The sequence below is a fragment of the Heterocephalus glaber genome, unplaced genomic scaffold (genome assembly GCF_053883595.1).
Source record: "Heterocephalus glaber isolate CG9 unplaced genomic scaffold, H.glaber_assembly_v1.0 deba00001613, whole genome shotgun sequence".
Lineage (NCBI taxonomy): Eukaryota > Metazoa > Chordata > Mammalia > Rodentia > Bathyergidae > Heterocephalus > Heterocephalus glaber.
The window spans coordinates 4,313,445-4,331,490 of record NW_028258384.1 but is presented as its reverse complement, the minus strand read 5'-3'; the positions used below and the strand labels follow the sequence as shown (position 1 = coordinate 4,331,490).

The 18,046-nt window shown below is 36.6% G+C and overlaps 1 protein-coding gene and 1 pseudogene across 1 annotated transcript; one reads left to right on the top strand and one right to left on the bottom strand.

Annotated features, from left to right (window-relative positions):
• Positions 1–505: 505 nt before the first annotated feature.
• On the top strand, positions 506–2,090 carry LOC101717415 (tyrosine-protein phosphatase non-receptor type 2-like; annotated as a pseudogene).
• A 14,509-nt stretch (positions 2,091–16,599) lies between these two features.
• Positions 16,600–17,668, bottom strand: LOC101707206 (DNA-directed RNA polymerase II subunit GRINL1A). The gene has a single exon (XM_004867514.3). The coding sequence runs from the start codon at positions 17,666–17,668 to the stop codon at positions 16,643–16,645; it is 1,026 nt and encodes a 341-aa protein (XP_004867571.1). The 3' UTR covers positions 16,600–16,642.
• Positions 17,669–18,046: the final 378 nt, after the last annotated feature.

The following is an 18,046-nucleotide window of genomic DNA, read 5'->3' as shown; positions in this document are numbered from 1 at the left end:
CTCAATCTGATAAAAGCCATCTATGATAAACCAATGTCCAACATCATACTAAATGGAGAGAAGCTGGAAGCTTTCTCTGTAAAATCAGGAATGAGACAATGATACTCACCATCACCACTTGGGTTCAGTAGAATTCTATAAACATAAGCCAAAGCAATAAGACAAAGAAAGAAATAAAATGGATATAGATAGGAAAGGAAGAAGTTAAATTAGCATTATTTGCACATGACATGATCCTCTACATAGAAGACCTAAAATTTCTAATAAAAGACTTCTAGAATTATGAACCAAATTCAGTACTATAGCAGGATATAAAGTAAAACATTCAAACATCAATAGCATTCCTGTATACCAATAACAAATTCACCTAGAGAGAAATTAGTGAAACAATACCTTTCACAATACTTAGGAATGAACCTAACCAAGGAAGTGAAAGACTTCTATAATAAAAACTACAGGGGGGCCTCCCCCGAGGCTGTCAGCAGTGCCAGCACCCTCTGACGCCATGGCCCACACCATCCAGGGGGAGTTGGAGGAGTTGGATGTGCAGTGTCTCTGGCAACCACTATACCTGTGGAAGAACCAGCATCAATTTGGTCTGTAGGAACCGTGCCATGCACACTGGTACAGTAAAAGTAGGTCATAGACCACAAAAACCAGGAAAAGCTTACTGTTTTCCTGTGACTCTAGAACATCTATTCAGCCATTCCACAAGTATGTTCTGACCTCCAGACACCTGCCAGCCTTTGCCCTGGGCCTCTACATGTCCCCAGAGAATGCCATTGAGAAGCTCCTGCTCCAGAGGTGCTCAGGTTCTGGACTTGTTGCAAGTCTATGTTTTCCTGTTGTGTGCCAGGGCTGGGCACAGGGACCTCCAAAGGCCCAGCCCCTCCTCTCATGTATCCAGCCTCCAGAGGTAGTCCACAGGAAATTTGGAATGAGTCCCATGACTATCCTCATAGAGTGGCCAAGTTTCTGGAAAACAGAAATCGAAACAGATAAAGATATGTGAACCCCTATGACCACAGCTGTGTTAAACTGCAACATACTGAAAATGATTACATTAATGCCAGCTTAGTTCACCTGGAAGAGGCACAAAGGAGTTATGTCCTACCACAGGGTCCACTTCCTAATAACTGCTGCCATTTTTGGCTCATGGTTTGGCAGCAGAAGTCCAAAGCAGTTGTCATGCAAAACCAAGTTGTGGAGAAAGAATTGGTTAAATGTGCACAGTACTGGCTAACAGATGACTGGGAGATGGTGTTTAAAGAAACGGGATTCAGAGTGAAGCTCTTATCAGAAGACATCAAGTCATGTTATACAATACACCTACTACAATTAGAAAATATCAACAGTGGTGAAACCAGAATATCTCACTTTCATTATACTACCTGGCCAGATTTTGGAGTCCCTGAATCACCAGCTTCATTTCTCAATTTCTTGTTTAAAGTGAGAGAGCCTGGCTCATTGGACCCTGACCATGGGCCTGTGGTCATCCACTGCAGTGCAGGCAGTGGGTGCTCTGGCACCTTCTCTCTGGTGGACACCTGTCTTGTTCTGATGGGAAAAGGAGATGATATTAACATTAAACAAGTATTAATGAATCTGCAAAAATATTGAGTAGGACTTATTCAGACTCCAGATCAACTCAGATTCTCTTACATGGCCATAATAGACGGAGCAAAATGCATAAAGGGAGACCTATCTATTCTCCTTCTAGATATTTTCCCAAAAGAGTTAAAGACATCATCCCACAGTGATGTATGCATACCCAAAATATACAGAAATGGTGGAAAGAGCTTCCTAAGGAAGACTTTTCTTCTGCTTTGGATCATTTGCGGAACAGAGGCATGACTGAGAAGTACAATAGGAACAGAATAGGTCCTGAGGAAGAGAAGCTGCCCAGGGAGCGGTGTACAGGACTGTCCTCCAAAATGCAGGACACCATGGAGGAGAGCAGTGAGAGTGTTCTACAGAAATGCACTGGAGAGGACAAGAAGGCCGCCACTGCTCAGAAGGTGCAGCAGATGAAACAGAGGCTAAATGACACTGAAAGAAAAAGAAAAAGGCCAAGATTGACAGACACCTAAACATTCATGACTTGCAAATATTCTGCAGTTATAAATTTTGAACATTGATGTGCAGAGCAAGATTGAAGCCCACTCTGGAACTGAAGTGAGGCTCGCTAGCCCTCTCTTGCCTCATGGTTGTCTGTTTACAGAGTAAACTTCACATCAGGGATGAGGAGCATCCACCAACAGAAGACTTGCAAAACCTCTACTTTGCTGCGTTGTTACTCATTTTTTGATGCATGTGTGATGTACAGAAAGATGTAAAAGAAATAAATGAGGAGAGACTACTTTGTATTGTACTGCCATTTGTACTGTATTTTTATATTTTTATTAAATAAACAAAACAAGAGAAAACTACAGAGCCTGGAATTTAGCTCAGTGGCGCCATGCCTGCCTCACAAGCACAAGGTCCTGAGTTCGATCCCTGGTACCAAAAAACCCAAAACCAAACAAACAAAAAAACAACCCCCCCCAAAACAAAACTAAAGTACTCTGAAAAAGGAAATCAAAGAATGTATTAGAAAATAGAAGGACATTTTCTGTTCCTAGATAAGCAGAACCAATACAGTCAAAATGGACATACTTCCAAATCTGTTACACAGACTTAATGTAATCCCAATTCAAATGTCAATAGCATTCCTTCTGAACAAGAGAAAGCAATCTTAAAATTTATACAGAACCCAAGAGACCTAGAATGTCAAAAGCAATTTGGGGCAACAAGTGTAAGGCAAGAAATATCATGATCCCTGACTTCATGTCATACTACAAAGCTACAATGATAAAAACATCATGGTATTCACAAAAAAAGAAAACAGACTTGTGGATCAATGGAACAACAGAAAAAAAATGGATGCAGAAACAATTCCAGGCACATTCAGCTACCTGACCTTTGACAAAGGGGCCCAATCCATTCTCTTGAGGAAAGATATTCTCTTTAATAAATGGTGGGAAAACTGGCCATGCACATGCCAAAGATTGAACTTTGACCCATATCTCTCACCATGCTCTAAAATTAAAATGGATTGAATATCTAAACATTAGAACAGAAACACTTGATCTGCTTAAGACAAAATAGGTTAACATTTGAAGACAGAGGTATATGCAAAGGCTTTCAGGGCAGAAACCCAGTGGCACAAGAAATTATAATAAGAATCAACAAATGAGATCATGTCAAATTAAAAAGCTTTTGAGCAGCAAAGGGAACCAACAACAGAGTAAAAAGACAACATACAGAATGAGAAAAAGTTTTGTACCAAGAATATATATAGAATTCAAAAGAATCCCCCAAATTTAAAGATCCAATAAAAATCGACATCTGAAATGAATAAACACTTCTCCATGAGGAAGTGCAAATGGACAATACATACATGAAAAAATGTTCAACATCACTGGCCATTTGAGAAATGCAAATTAGTACAACACTGAGATTCCATCTCATTCCAGAAAGAATGGCTAGCATCAAAAAGTCGACCAATAACCAATAACAAATGCTAGTGAAGCTGTGGGGAAAAGGGAACCCATCTTCATTGTTAGTGGGAGTATAAAATGTTACAACCCCCATGGAAATGAGTATGGAGATTCTTCAGAAAAACTAAAAATATATATTTAATTTGACCTATCTATTCTCCTTCTAGATATTTTCCCAAAAGAGTTAAAGATATCATACCACAGTGATGTATACATACCCAAATTTATATCAGCAAATTCATAATAGCTAAATCTTGGAAACAGCCTATATGTCCATCAACAGATGAATGGATAAAGAAAATGTATTTGTACACAATGAAGTTCTACCTGGCCATAAAGAAGAATAAACTTGAGTAATTTTTTAAAAAAGGATGCACCTTGAGACCATAACATTAAGTGAAATAAATTAGACACAAAAATTTAAATATTTCATGGTTTCTCTTATATGTGAAGCTCAATATATAAAGTACAATATGAAAGATAAGGGGAAAAAGAGAGAACAAAGTTATTGCAATCCAGCATAGACAATGTATCTAAAAATGTACTTTGACTTAGTATAATTGTCTTATATGCTTTACATGCTTTATGGCCTGTCGGTTGTTAATCTGTATGCATGAGATTTAACTATATAAGGACTTATAAGATAAATAAGTGAATCTGATACTGGCAAAGAAGGGGATGAAGGGGAAGAAGGAAATAGAAGACCTGAAATGTGTTAAGTACATGTACCAATTCCCCATGATGAATGTAATCATTATGTACTGCAAACATGTACCAATAAGAATTAAAATTAAAAAATAAAATATTACCTATAGTCACCATAATGTACATCAGATCTCCAGAACTTTACATCCTTTAACTTAAAGTGTGTATCCTTTGACCAAAATTGGCCATTTTCCTTTACCTCCCAGTACCTGGCCACTGCTGTTTATTTTGCTGTTTGCTTCTAAGTTCAACTTTATAGATTCCATGTATAAATGGGATCACTCAGGATTTTTCTTTCTGAATCTGGTTTATTTTTCCAAAGATAATATTCTGTAGGTTCATCCATGTTGCTGCAAATGGCATAATTGCTTTATTTTTAAAGACTTAATAGTATTCCATTGTGTACATATACAGTATTATCCTTATCCACTCATCCTTTGATATATACTTAGGGCTATTTCCATATCTTGGCTCTTGTAAATGAGGCTGCAATGAACATGGAGGTGCATATGTCTCTTTGAGATAGTGATTTTATTTCCTTTGGGCATATATCCAGAAGTGGATTTGCCTGGGTCTTATGATAGTTCTAACTTTTAACTTTTTGTATAACTGCCACAATGTTTTCTGTAATGGCTAGATCAATTTACATTTCCAACAACAATATACCAATGCTCCCTTTTGTTTATGTTCTCATTAACAAATATTTTTCTGATTTTTATAATGATCATCCTAACAGTCATGCAGTAATATCTCATTGTGTTATTTATTTATTTAAGGATAGGTTTTACTACATTATTCACACTGTCTCATACTTCTGGACTCAAGTTACCTTCTTGCCTCAGGCTCCTGAGTAGCTAAGACCACAGATGCATTATATTTTTTAATTTTAAAAAAAGTGGTCATTTTAGTGTTTTTCTTCAATGTAATAAATTATTCTCTTAGTAGCCACATTCAATGGCAAACCTATAGTCCCAGTCACTTGGGAGGCTGAGGCAGGGCAATTGCTTGAACATAGGAGGTCAAGGCCAGTCTTGGCAACATAGCCAGACCCTATGTCAAAAAGAAAAATAGAGATGGATGTGGTGTCACATGCCTGTAATCCCAGCACTCTGGTAGGCTGAGGGAGGAGGATGACAGTTTTGACCCTAGCCTAGGTAACTTAATGACTTAGTGAGAGCGTGTCTTAAAAAATTCAGTGGATAAATGATAGATAGATAGATGATAGATAGATAGATAGATAGATGAGAAGTGTATATAATTTCTTAATGTAGCTAAAGATCTGTCAATTTTGTTTTGTATTCCAAAAACCAACTCTTATTAATCTATTGACTTTTTTCTCTATTTGTCTTATCTTTACTATGATTTTTATTATTTTCTTCTTTCTACCCATTTTGGAACTCAGTTTGTTCTTATGTATTTCCTTGTGGTATAACAGGTTGTTTATTAAGATCCTTTTTAAATGTAGGCATTTTCACTATAATATTCCCTCTTAGAACTGCTTTTCATGCATTTCATAAACTTTAGTATGCTGCATAGCCATTTTTTAGTTTGTATCAAGATTTTCTCTTTTCTGTTTCGATTTCTTTTCTGGTTCATTGGCTGCTCAAGAGCTTGTGTTTAATTTCCACACATCTGTGGATTTTCATGTTGTATGCAGGATATTGATTTCTAGTTACATACAATTGTGGTTTAAAATGTTATTTGATATGATTTCAGTTTACTTGAAGCTATTAGCATATATTTTGTAGCCTATCATATAATCTATCTTAGAGAATGCTTTGAGTGTGCCTGAGAATAATGCATATCCCATTGGTGTTGGTTAAATATTTTGTATTTGTGTATTAGATATATTTGGTCTATAGTGTAGATCAAGTAAAATATTTCATTATTGATTTTGTGTATGTATGGACTATCCATTGTTAAAGTTGAGAGTTAATGTTTTCCATTCTTATTGTATTGCCATCCATTTGCCTCTTAAAAATCTCTTAATATTTGCTTTGTATATGTAGGTACATGTGTATTTATAATTTTTCATTCTCTTGATGAATACACCCCATTATCATTATTTTTCTTTATATCTTATTCTGTACATTTTTTCTATTTTGAGTTTTTGTTTTATTGTACTTTTAAAACATACTTTCTTGGTTCTCTTCCTATTTACAAAAGCTCTATTTTCATCTTTTTTCCCCTTTGATTCTTTTTTATCCCCATTCTCTCCTTTCCCTCTGTCTCCCTCCATCTCTTGTTCCACTCTCCATTTGGAAAAGATTCCCTTACTTCCTATGTATCTATTTTCTATTTGGCTATCTATCTATCTATCACCTATCTATCTATCTATCATCTATATACTTTTTGAGGGTTGGAGGGACTGGGATGGGAGGAGAGGAGTAAGGAATGAAAAAACAAAGAATTAAGATATACCAAAGAATTAGGTACATGAACCAACTCTCCACAATAAATGTAATCATTATGTACTGCAAACATGTACTAATAAAAATATAAAAAATATATACATAAGACTAGGCCTACATGGAGTGAGGGTTATTAGTGTCACTGTCTTTCACCTCCACATCTTATCCTACTAGAAGGCCTTCAAGAGCAATAACATGCATAGAGCTGTCATTTCCTGTGATGACAGGCCATTCTTCTGGAATCCCATTGAAGACCTGGCTGAGCCTCTCCCTGAAGAGGTATCACTCTTTTCACAAAGATATCCATGGTGGTTTGCTTAGTTTGTTTCTTTTTTTCCTATCATCTTTTAGTTTGCTCTTTATTTATGCATGGATTTCTCATATAAGAGGAAGCTTGTGCATCTGATTTATTTTACTTAACATTATAGTCTCAAGGTTCATCCATTTTCCTACAATCGACTCAATTTATTCTTTTTCATGGCCAAGTAGTACTCTTTTGTGTATAAATGCCACATTTTCTTTATCCCTTCATCTTTTGATGGGCATATAAGACTGCTTCCAAGATTTAGCTATTGTATATTGTGCTGCTATGAAGATGGGCATACATGTATCAGAGTAATATGATGTCTTTAGCTCAGAAAGATACTTAGAAGGGGAATAGCTCATCGGATGAAATTTCTTATTTTAGTTTTTTTCTTTTGGAATCTTCGTACTAATTTCCATAGGGGTTATACTAGTTTACATTCACACCAACAAGGTAGAAAAGTTGCTTTTCCCCAAAGCCTCACCAGCATTTGTTATTTAATTTCTTTGTTTGTGACGGGAGTAATGCTACATAATTTTAGGGAAAAATCATTTGATTAGGCCTAGTTCTCCTGCCTACAGGCCAGCTTTGGCATTTTGAGACATAATTCCATTTTGGTCTCTGGTCACAACTGAGACCTCAGTGATCCAGTGATGTTGTGATGCTCCAGGACAAGATTACACCAGCTGAAGACATCTTGGGAGGAACACAATCTTCATCTACTCAGGTCCTCATTGTTCTTGGATTGTTACACTTTGTTTATCCTGATGTACTGAACTCTCTGCAAGTCATCTGTTACATCTGTTTCTCCTGATATACTGAATAAAAGGTGCAGTAAGTTGGGGGCTTTTGTCTTTGCTGCCCAGAGCAGCACTGATCAGACCCAAAGCTCAGCTTCTTCTCAAAGTCTCATTTTTCTACCTTTCCTGTATAATAAGTTAATTCGCCTTGTGCTGCCATGGCTTGCAGGAGACTAGGACTCACTGCAGAGGTTCTAGTAACATCCCCTTTCCCTGTTCCCTACATGTTTTTTTTGTTTGTTTGTTTGTACCAGGGATTGAACTCAGGTCCTTGAGCTTGCAAGGCAGGTGGCAGAACCACTGAGCTAAATACCCAGCCCTGTTATTTGATTTCTTGATGATAGCAATTGTGTCTAGAGTAAAATGGAATCCTGGTGTTGCTTTAATTGGCATTTCTCTAATGTCCAACAATGCTGAGCATTTCTTAATGTATTTATCTGTCATTTGCAGGTCTTCTGAGAAGTGTCTATTCATTTCAGTTGCCCATTTTTAAAATTGGGTCTTTTGAGGGTAGCCCAATTTTGTGGTTCTTTAGATATTTTAGAGAGTAGTCCTCTATCTGATAAATAGCTGGCAATTTCCCCCCATTCTGTAGGTTGTCTTTTCTGTTTGTTGTTCTTTTTGCTGTGCAGAAGCTTTTTAATTTGATATGATCCCAATTGTTGATTCATGGTATTATTTCTTGTGCAATTGGGTTTCTATTCAGAAAGTCCTTGTTTACACCTATATCTTCAAGCGTTTTACCAAATATATCTTCCAACACTTTAGGTATTTATGTTTTAATATTTAGATCTTTAATCCATTTTGATTTTAGTTTAAATAATGGTGAGAAATATGGGTCTAGGTTCAGTCTTCTGCACATGGATAGCCACTTTTCCCAGCACTATTTGTACTGGATGCTAACTTCCAATATAAGTTTTTGGCACCACGTCAACAACCAGGTAGCTGAATATGCCTGGAGTTGTTTCTACATCCTCTATTCTGTTTCATTGATCCACAAGTCTGTGGGGTTTTTTGGCCAATACTATGCTGTTTTTGTCACCATGGCTTTATAGTGTAACTTGAAATCTAGTGTTGTGATGTCTCCTGCCTTGCTCTTGTTGCCCAGGATTGCTTTTGCTGTTCTAGATCTCTTCTGGTTTCCTATGGATTTTAGAATTGTTTTCTCTAGTTCTGTGAGGAATGATGGTATTTTGATTGGGATTGTATCAAATCTGTACATCAGTTTTGGAAGTATGGTCATTTTTAATATATTTGTTCTACCCAGGAGCAAGGGATATCTTTCCATTTTCTGATATCCTCTTTAATCTCATTTTTTTAGAGTACTTTAGTTCTTGTTGTAGAAGTCTTTCACTTCTTTGGTTAGGTAATTTCTTGATATTTAATTTTTCTTGTTGCTACTATGAAAGGCAGTTTCCCTAATTTCTTTCTCACACAAATGAGAAATAATGAGTTCATTATTGGTGTACAGGAATATTATTGATTTTTGTGTGTTGGCCTTGTATCCTCTTATGCAACTGAATTTGGTTAATTCTAGGAGGGTTTTGGTGGAATTTTTATGGCCTTCTATGTGGAAAATCATACCATTTGCAAATAATGATAATTTGATTTCTTCCTTTCCTATACATATCCCTTTAATTTTGTTCTCTTGTCTGATTGCTCTGGCTAGTGTTTGAAGTACTGTATTGAACAAGAATGGTGACCGCAGACATCCCTGTCTTGCTCCTGATTTTAGAGGAAAAGCTTTCAACTTCTTTCCATTTAATATGGTGTTTGCCATTCATTTGTCTTACATAGATTTTATTAGATTAAAAAAGTTCCCTCTGTATCTGTTTTCCTCAGGTTTTCTTTTTTATTATGAATGGATGTTAGATTTTGTCAAAGGCTTTTTCTGCATCAATTGAAACTGTCATGTGGCTTTTGTCCTTGCTTCTGTTTATGTGGTATATTAGATTTATTTGTGTATATTGAATCATCCTTGCATCCCTGAGATGAGTCCTACTTTGTCATAATGTGTAATATTTTTAACATATTTTTACATTCTGTTTGCCAGTACATGTCTTATGAGGAATCTTGCATCTATGTTAAATAAATAAATTGGCCTGTAGTTCTCTTTTTTGGATGGGGCCTTGTCTGGCTTTGTAATAAGTAATGGTTCTTAGCTTCCAGGAATGAGCTTGGGTGTACTGCTTCCCTTTCAATTTCATTAAAGAGTTAGAGATGTATTCATGTTAGATCTTCTCTAAAGTTCTTTTAGAATTTGGCTGTAAATCCATAAGGACCCAGGTTTTTTACTTGGTAGTTTCTTTTTAAATTACTGCTTCAATTTTATTGTTTTATACTTGATTGTTCAGGAATTTTGCATCTTCTTGGTTCAGTCTTGAGAGTTCATGTGTATCATAATCTTTCTATTTCTTCTGAATTCTACATTTTACTAGATTATAGTTTACAAAGTAGTTATTATTCATCTTCTAGACTTCAGCAGAGTCCATTGTGATTTTGCCTGTTTCATTTTTGATCGTATTTACTTGGGCCTTTCTTTTATAAAATAAGATTCAGTAGGGGTTTGTCTTTTGTGTTTATTCTGTCAAAGAGTGAGCTCTTCAATTTCTTGATTCTTTGCAGTTTTTAGTTTCAATTTCATTAATTTCTGCTCTGATCTATTTTTTTCCTTATACTAGCTTTGGATTTGGATTGTTCTTAATTTTGTAGAACTTGAGGTGCATTGCTAGGTTTTTTTTTATTATTTTTTTAAACTTTTGACTTTTTTTATTAAAAAATCATTTTTGTATGTATAGTATAATTTGAATAGACATTATTTTAAATGTTACTTTTTGTTGACCAGTATTTATAATGTAATATCTATAACACTCCCCTTCAGCTAAATTCTTTCTAAATTCTCTTTTTATTTATTTTATTTATTTTATTAAATTCTTTTATTGGTACATTGTAGGTATACAACACAATTACATTTCTCATTGGGAATTGTACCTTTACATAATGGATCTTGGTTCTTATTTTTTCCCCATTCCTAGCCCTCCCTTCATGCCCTCCACCCTTCCCTATTTACAAAGATTTTATTTCCATTTTTTCCATTTCTCATCATGTTTCCTTTCCCTTCTTTCCTTTCCCCTGCCCCTCCCACTACCCCTACCACACTTGGATCTTTTCTTCCTATTTTACATTATCGATTATCCATTCTAATCATTGGTACATTTTAGGTATACAGTATAATGACATTCATCATTGGGAATTTGGACCTTTACATCTCTCTTGGTTCTTATTTTTCACCCTTGCCCAGACCTCCCTTCAACCCCTCTATTCCTCCCTATTTACAAAGATTTTGTACCTATTTTTCCATTTTCTCATATTAATCCCATTCCCTTCTATCCTTTCCCCAGCCCTCCCACTTCCTTCCCCTTTGCCCCTTTTCTTCCTATTTCACATTACCTATTATACATTTAGTCCTTATTTACACTTTCAGTTTCTCCCACCAGAGAAACTATTTGGTATTTATACATGTGTGTCCTATTTATTTCACTTATGAGTATTGCCTCAATGTGTATCCACTTAGCTGTAAATGTCTCTAATTTCCCATTTTTTATGGCTGAGTAGTACTCCATAAAATGGAGTGCTAGGTTTTTTATTTGAATGCACTCTCTGACGTGGGCATTCAGTTACAAACTGTCTTCTTAGGAGTGCTTTTATTGTGTCTCATATGTTCTGGTATGTTGTTCTAGCATTATTCTTTGATTCTAGGAACTGCCTAATTTCTTTCTTGATTTTTTTCTGTGACCCATTGATTAAGAGATTGTTGTTTTGTTTCCATGCATTTATATAATTTCAGAGTTTCTTTTGCCATTGATTTCTAGTTTCATTGCACTATGACCTCATAGTATGCATTGAACAATTTTGATTTTTTTGCATTTATTTGAGCAAGCTTTATGAGTTAGCATATGGTCTATTTTGAAGAAAGCTCCATGTGCTGCTGAGAATCAGATGTATTCTATTGATGCTGGGTGTACCACTTTGTACATGTCAAACAATTCTTTTGTTCAAGGGTTTGGTTGAAGTCTGATATTTATTTGCTGATTTTTTAGTTGATCTGTCTCTTTCATTGATTTTTTTGTATTGTTCTCTTAGTCTCCATTGCATTGATTTCTGTCCTGATCTTTATAATTTCCTCCTTTCTATGGACTTAGGGTTTGTCCTGCTCTTCTCTTTCTAGAAGCTTGAGGTTCAGCATCAGGTTGTTTAATTGGGCTCACTCTGTTTTCCTAATATGAGTATTCACTGCTATGAATTTCCCTCATAAGACTGCTTTCATTGTGTCCCATAGATTCTGATATGTTGTATTGTCACTGTCACTTAATTGAAGAAACTGCCTGATTTCTTCTTTAATTTCCTCTGTGACCCACTGGTTATTCAGAAGTGTGTTGTGCAATTTCCATGTGTTTATGAAATTTTTGCAGTTTCTTTTGCTAGTGATCTCCAATTTCATCACACTATGGTCTGATAATATACAGGGGATAGTATCAATTACTTTGCACTTACTTAAACATGTTCTAAGAGTGAGTATGTGGTTTATTTTGGAGGACCCATATGGAGATGAAAAGAATGTGTATTCTGATTTTGGGGGGGTGGAACATTCTGTAAACATCTGTTAAGTTCATTTATTCAAGAGTTCGATTGAGTTCTAGTATTTCATTGTTTGTTTTTTGTCTAGTTGATTTATCTATTTGTGCCAATGGGGTATTGAGGTCCCCCACTACAATTGTATTAGTGTTTATATGATTTTTCATGTCCATTCGAATTTGTTTTATATAGTTGGGTGCACTACTGTTTGGTGCATAGATATTTATGATTGTCATCTCTTCTTGTTGGATTGTTCCCTTTACAAGGATGTAGTGTCCTTCTTTGTCTCTCTTAATCAGTTTTGGTTTGAAATCCACTTGGTCTGCAAAGAGGACAGCTACTTCTGCTTTTTTTGCGTTCCTGTCACATGGAGTATTGTTTTCCACCCTTTAACTTTCAGTCTATGAGTTTCATTTTGAATTAAGTGTGTTTCCTGTATGCAGCTTATTGTTGGATCTTGTTTCTTGACCCATTCTGCCAGTCTATTTCTTTTGATTGGTGAGTTGAGACCATTAATATTGATGGTTATAACTGATACATATTGAGTTATCATTGTCATGACTTTTTCTTTTTGTTAGATTCTCCCCCTTTGCTTTTAATTTCCTGTCATGCCTGATGGATTCATTTTGCTGGGCTTCCTGGGGTTGTGATCCTCATTGTCTTTTCCTAGGATTTTGTCTAAAATTTTTTGGAGTTCTGGTTTGGTATTCATGAAGTTCCTAAGGTGCTCTTTGTCATGAAAATATCTTATTTCACCATCAGTTTTGAAAGATAGTTTTGCAGGGTACATCAATCTGGGTTGGAGGTTGTTTTCCTTTAGGGCTTGAAATACATCACTCTAACCTCTTCTTGCCTTGAGGGTTTGCGTTTAGAAGTCTGCTGTGATTCTGATGGGCTTTCCTTTGTATGTGGTTTGTTTCTTTTCTCTTACTGCTTGTAGAACTTTGTTCTTCTGTTGGGTTTCTGGAATCTTAACTAATATATGCCTATGTGTAGATATTCTTTGATCAAGGCTAGTTGGAGTCCTATAAGCCTCACTTATCTGTATGTCAAGTTCTTTTCCCCTGCTTGGGAAGTTTTCTGCTATTACTTCTGTGAACAGTTTTTTATGTCTTCTGCACTCTCTCCTGTTTCTTCATTGACTCCAATCAGTCTTATGTTATTCTTCTTTGCATTGTCTAGCAGCCACTGGGTTGATTTCTTGTGGCCCCTTACGATTTTAAAGAAATTTTTCTTTTCCTGGTCTAATTGCAATCTTATTTTATATATCTGAAATTCTATCCTCACATTGGCTCATTCTGCTGCATAGACTTTCAATGGAGTTTTTAATCTCCTGGAAATGTGTTTGTATCTGTTTTAAGGATTCCATTTGTTTCCTATGTTGGGATTCCAGCATGTTCCTCAGCTCCTCTATTTTTTTTATCTGTGTCCTCTCTAGATTTCTTAATCATGTCTTGTACTATGGGCACAATCTCTGCTGTCATGTGAGAAATTATTTTTTTTCCAGAATGATTCAATCTTTATAGGAGGCAAAAGTGGGCAAAACAAGCCATGTTGTCACATAGTAACTGGTGAAATAAAAATTTGTTTTAAAGAATGGAGGAGAAACTTACTACAAAGTCAGGACAGTAGTACCCTGTGGGTAGAGAGGGTGGTGGTAGCTGTCACCAGGGGACACAGGGAGATTCTGGAGTGCCAGCAACAGCTTCTCTGCCTCGGGGTGTGCTTAGCTGTTGGTTTATCCATTAAACAGCACATTTGTTTTATATATTTTCCTGTGGACTATATTTCACAAAATTTCCAAGTAAAAGGGGGGATTCGCTCTCCCAAATGCAACACCAATTAAAGACAGAATATTTGATAACATGGAAAAACTCAGAAGGCCCAGAAATAGATCAAAGATGTAAAAGACACACAAAAATTTAATATTCTATAAATATAGCATTACAAAGGAAAATGGTGGCTTACAATACCGAAGCAATTGATAAACTCTTTGGAAAGATTAACCATACATCCTCATTTCACACAGTATCTCCAAATAAACTTGATCAAAATTTCCTTTTCATTTCAATTATGTAGATTAAATGAGTTATGTGTATAAGCAAAATAAAATTCCTACTGAATTAAAGACAATTGTAAAAAAGGAAAAAAGAAAACAAAATCCCAAAACAAAAACAAAACTAGTATATTTATCCATACCTGGGTTAAGACAAGTATGTTCAAGTACACATGTAAAGGTAGACTTCTAAAGAAAACTATGCAGAAATATCACAAGCGGTATAAAAAGGCAACTAACACATTAAAATGTTATACAACAAAGGATGGAAGTTCTTAATTTATAAAGAATTTAAACCAAGAAAAAGGGCAAGCTCTCCAAAACAGTAACAACACAAAAACATATGCATAAGCAATTCTCAAAAGAATGAAATGGAAACTAAACATTAAAAAAACCCTTCACTAAGATTTTTCTGTAATTAACTTGCAAATATCTTAAATAGTAATTTTACATCCTGGACGACTGGTAGATTGCTAAAGGGAATAGAAGTGGACACAATCTCTGAAATGAGTGATATATAGGAAGATTCTCAAAAGCTTATATACCTTTCCTCTAGCAATTTCACTTTTCAAAAAATGTCTCTGGAAATAGATGTATGCATGATTTTTTCTGGGTTTGGGGGGGTTTTATTTGGATGGGGAATACCAGGAATTGAACCCAGAGTTTGCATTGAACTACATCCCTACATTCCTCTGCTCTTTTTAAATTGAGACAGTGTCTTGATAAGTCACTAAATTGCCCAAACTAGGCTCCAACTTGTGATCCTTCTGCCTCAGCCTCCCAGAGTGCTGGGATTACAGGTATGCATCACCACACCTGGTAGATGTGATTATCTTTTAAGATACTGTTCAAATCATTATTGAGATTACATAATGAACAATTTTTACACAAGAGATTATTTAAAAAATTATGATACACCCATGAAAAATATTCTGCTATCTAAAATGCAAATATTTAATAAAGACAAATGTTTGTAATATTCAAATATTCATGTTGTCTATGAAACAATATCCAGTATGAATGCATTTTCAAAATATAAATGTACAGCTATACATAGAAAACTAAGCAACAGTTCGAACACTTAAATATTACAGGTTTGTGTCTGGCTGGTGAGTTTCAAGACAATGAAAGAAGCAAAATTTGGATACCAGTAAAATATCACCATTACCATTTGAAGTTGCTCTAATTTTTTATTCTTTTCTTTCAGTACTGAATTTTTTGATAACATAAGTGTTAATTCCTTTGGAGACAACAATCATTTAAAATGACAGGAACTATATATATATATATATATATATATATATATATATATAAGATTGAGGTTTCTAAGGCCTATATATGACTTTTTGGGGGGAAAAAAAGAAAGAAATGTGTTGACAACTCAAGTGTAACTTTTACAAACTGGTTTCCTTATCAGACACGTATGTCCCACACATGGACAAACAGCACTGATGCCCGAGATGCACCTCCTTTCACCTAGCTCAGTCGGCTTGGACATTTCCTGTACCAAAAGTTACTCCAGGCAAATCTGACCTTCTAGTAAGACCCCTCACCCTCCAGCATCTCCTCAAAGTATCCCTTTTTCCTAAAGAGAAGGAAGGGAACAGCTTTCTAATGTAAGACAGGGGAAGGAAACAAACACCTGCTGAGGTTTTCCTAAGTGTCTTCCTAGATACTTCGCCTCCAACAGCTCAGGATTCCATGCAGGCTGCATTGTCTTCTAAAGACAGCTCCTTCCATTGCTCAGAAAAGGAGGGAACTGACTTCCTAGTTCACTTTAGCTGTCCAGGACAACTGTGTACTTCATTGAAAGATATGATAAATGTTGTTTGATAGAAGTAAGATTAAGGAAAAAAGCAAAGTCATCTGATTTCATTTGGCTTAACGAAAAGAAAAATGTGCTCTACCACATACCAACAAACCAGATCAATGCACAACAAGCTGCAAAACTTTAATACAATATGGTTAAACACAATATTCAAATATTAAACTTTCCAAGCACATGAAGATCATCATCTGAAAGGCAAACTGGGCTTTTTCTTGTAGATACCTTTGTGTAACTATAAAATATTTCCCTCAACTATGTCTGACACTGATCTTGATACTTATTAGAAAGTCTGATGATATTAGGTAATGACATCTCAACCATCAGAGACTCAGGAGATCACCCCAATGCCCATCTTCAGAATTCCTCATTCTTCATCGGAGGACAGAGCATCATCTTCATCCCTTACTTCTCGGTACTTCCTCAAGGACTCCCCTTCTGGATTGTAACTCTGCATTTTAATATTCAGTTTTTCTGCTAATTTTTGTGCTGCGAGCTTTGCTTGCATCTCCTCAAAATTCTGTTTTTGCTGTCCCTGAAGTGCCAAAGATTCTTCTATGGTCAGCAGCTGTGTGGGCAGATGGTGCAGCAGCAAGAGCCATGCTGCCATGATGTCATCAAGATGCTGCCTGTCCCTGTGTCGCCGCTCCTCAGATGAGACAGGAGACTCTCCCCTCTGGCAGTGACCAGGTGAGCCACTGTCCTGTGACGGTAACACATTGGTTTTAAACTTTTGTGGTGGGGGCACTGGGTTTTTGGCTCGCATTTCTAGCACTTCCATGTAATGAGGCCTCTTAGGAGGCCCATTACAGAGGCTCATCAAGGTTTCTGTGCTTGCTCCTGAGTGGTGTTCACCTTGGTCTGCAATCATGATCCTTTGCAACTTGTCAATAAACAGGTTGTCCGAGACGCTGGAAATATCCTCTGTGTGACGTGAACCACAATGCTGCGGGAGATGCTCCGCATCCTCTGTTGGGGAAAGTGTCCTGGCCCTGCTGTTGGAAGCTGGGTGCTGGTTCACAGTGTGCTCAGCCTCTGGAGTCTTTTCACTGTCTTTGTGAGTAGGATGCACAAATCCCTGCTTTTCTGAAGTTGTTTTGGATGACTTGATTTTATCTACAGGGGAACAGCCAGGAACTAGTGATAAAGTATCAAGCATCTGGTCAGAACTTGGGGTCTTATCTATGTTCACATCAACTTCTGCAACTGCTTTTTGCCTTAGCTCAAAGTCTACACTAACAGGGTAAAACAGTTCACTTTTTCCTCTGTCCTCTTCACATTCTGCAATGGCAGCTTTCAGTTTGGCAGCGGTGTCTGAGATCTTTTTACCTTTGTCGGGCAATTTGCAAATGAATTTTTCATTGCACAAAAGTCTCTCCCGGTGCCTCAGCATCTCCTCGAGAAATTATTTCTATTTCATTTTTTCCAGATCCTCTTTCATTGCTAGTTCAGAGAGTCCAGGTGGTTGAGTATCAGAGCGTTCCATCTTGTTTCCCTTTGGGGTTGCTGTAGGCAATCTGGAAGTATGGTTCTGAGACTTATGTGTCTTCATTTCAACGGGGTGGGGGTGGTGCTGCTGGTGCCTGCATGACTCACCTCCTCTGTGCTGGGAGCAGTGGTAGGTTGGCCTGGAAGCCTCCTACTCTGCAGTGGGAGCTGTGACACGTTGACCTGGAAGCCTCCTCTGCACTGGGAGCTGTGGCACGCTGACCCCTGATCTGTCTGTTTTTAACAATGTATTGAGGTCCCCCCACTATGGTTATGTTTGTTT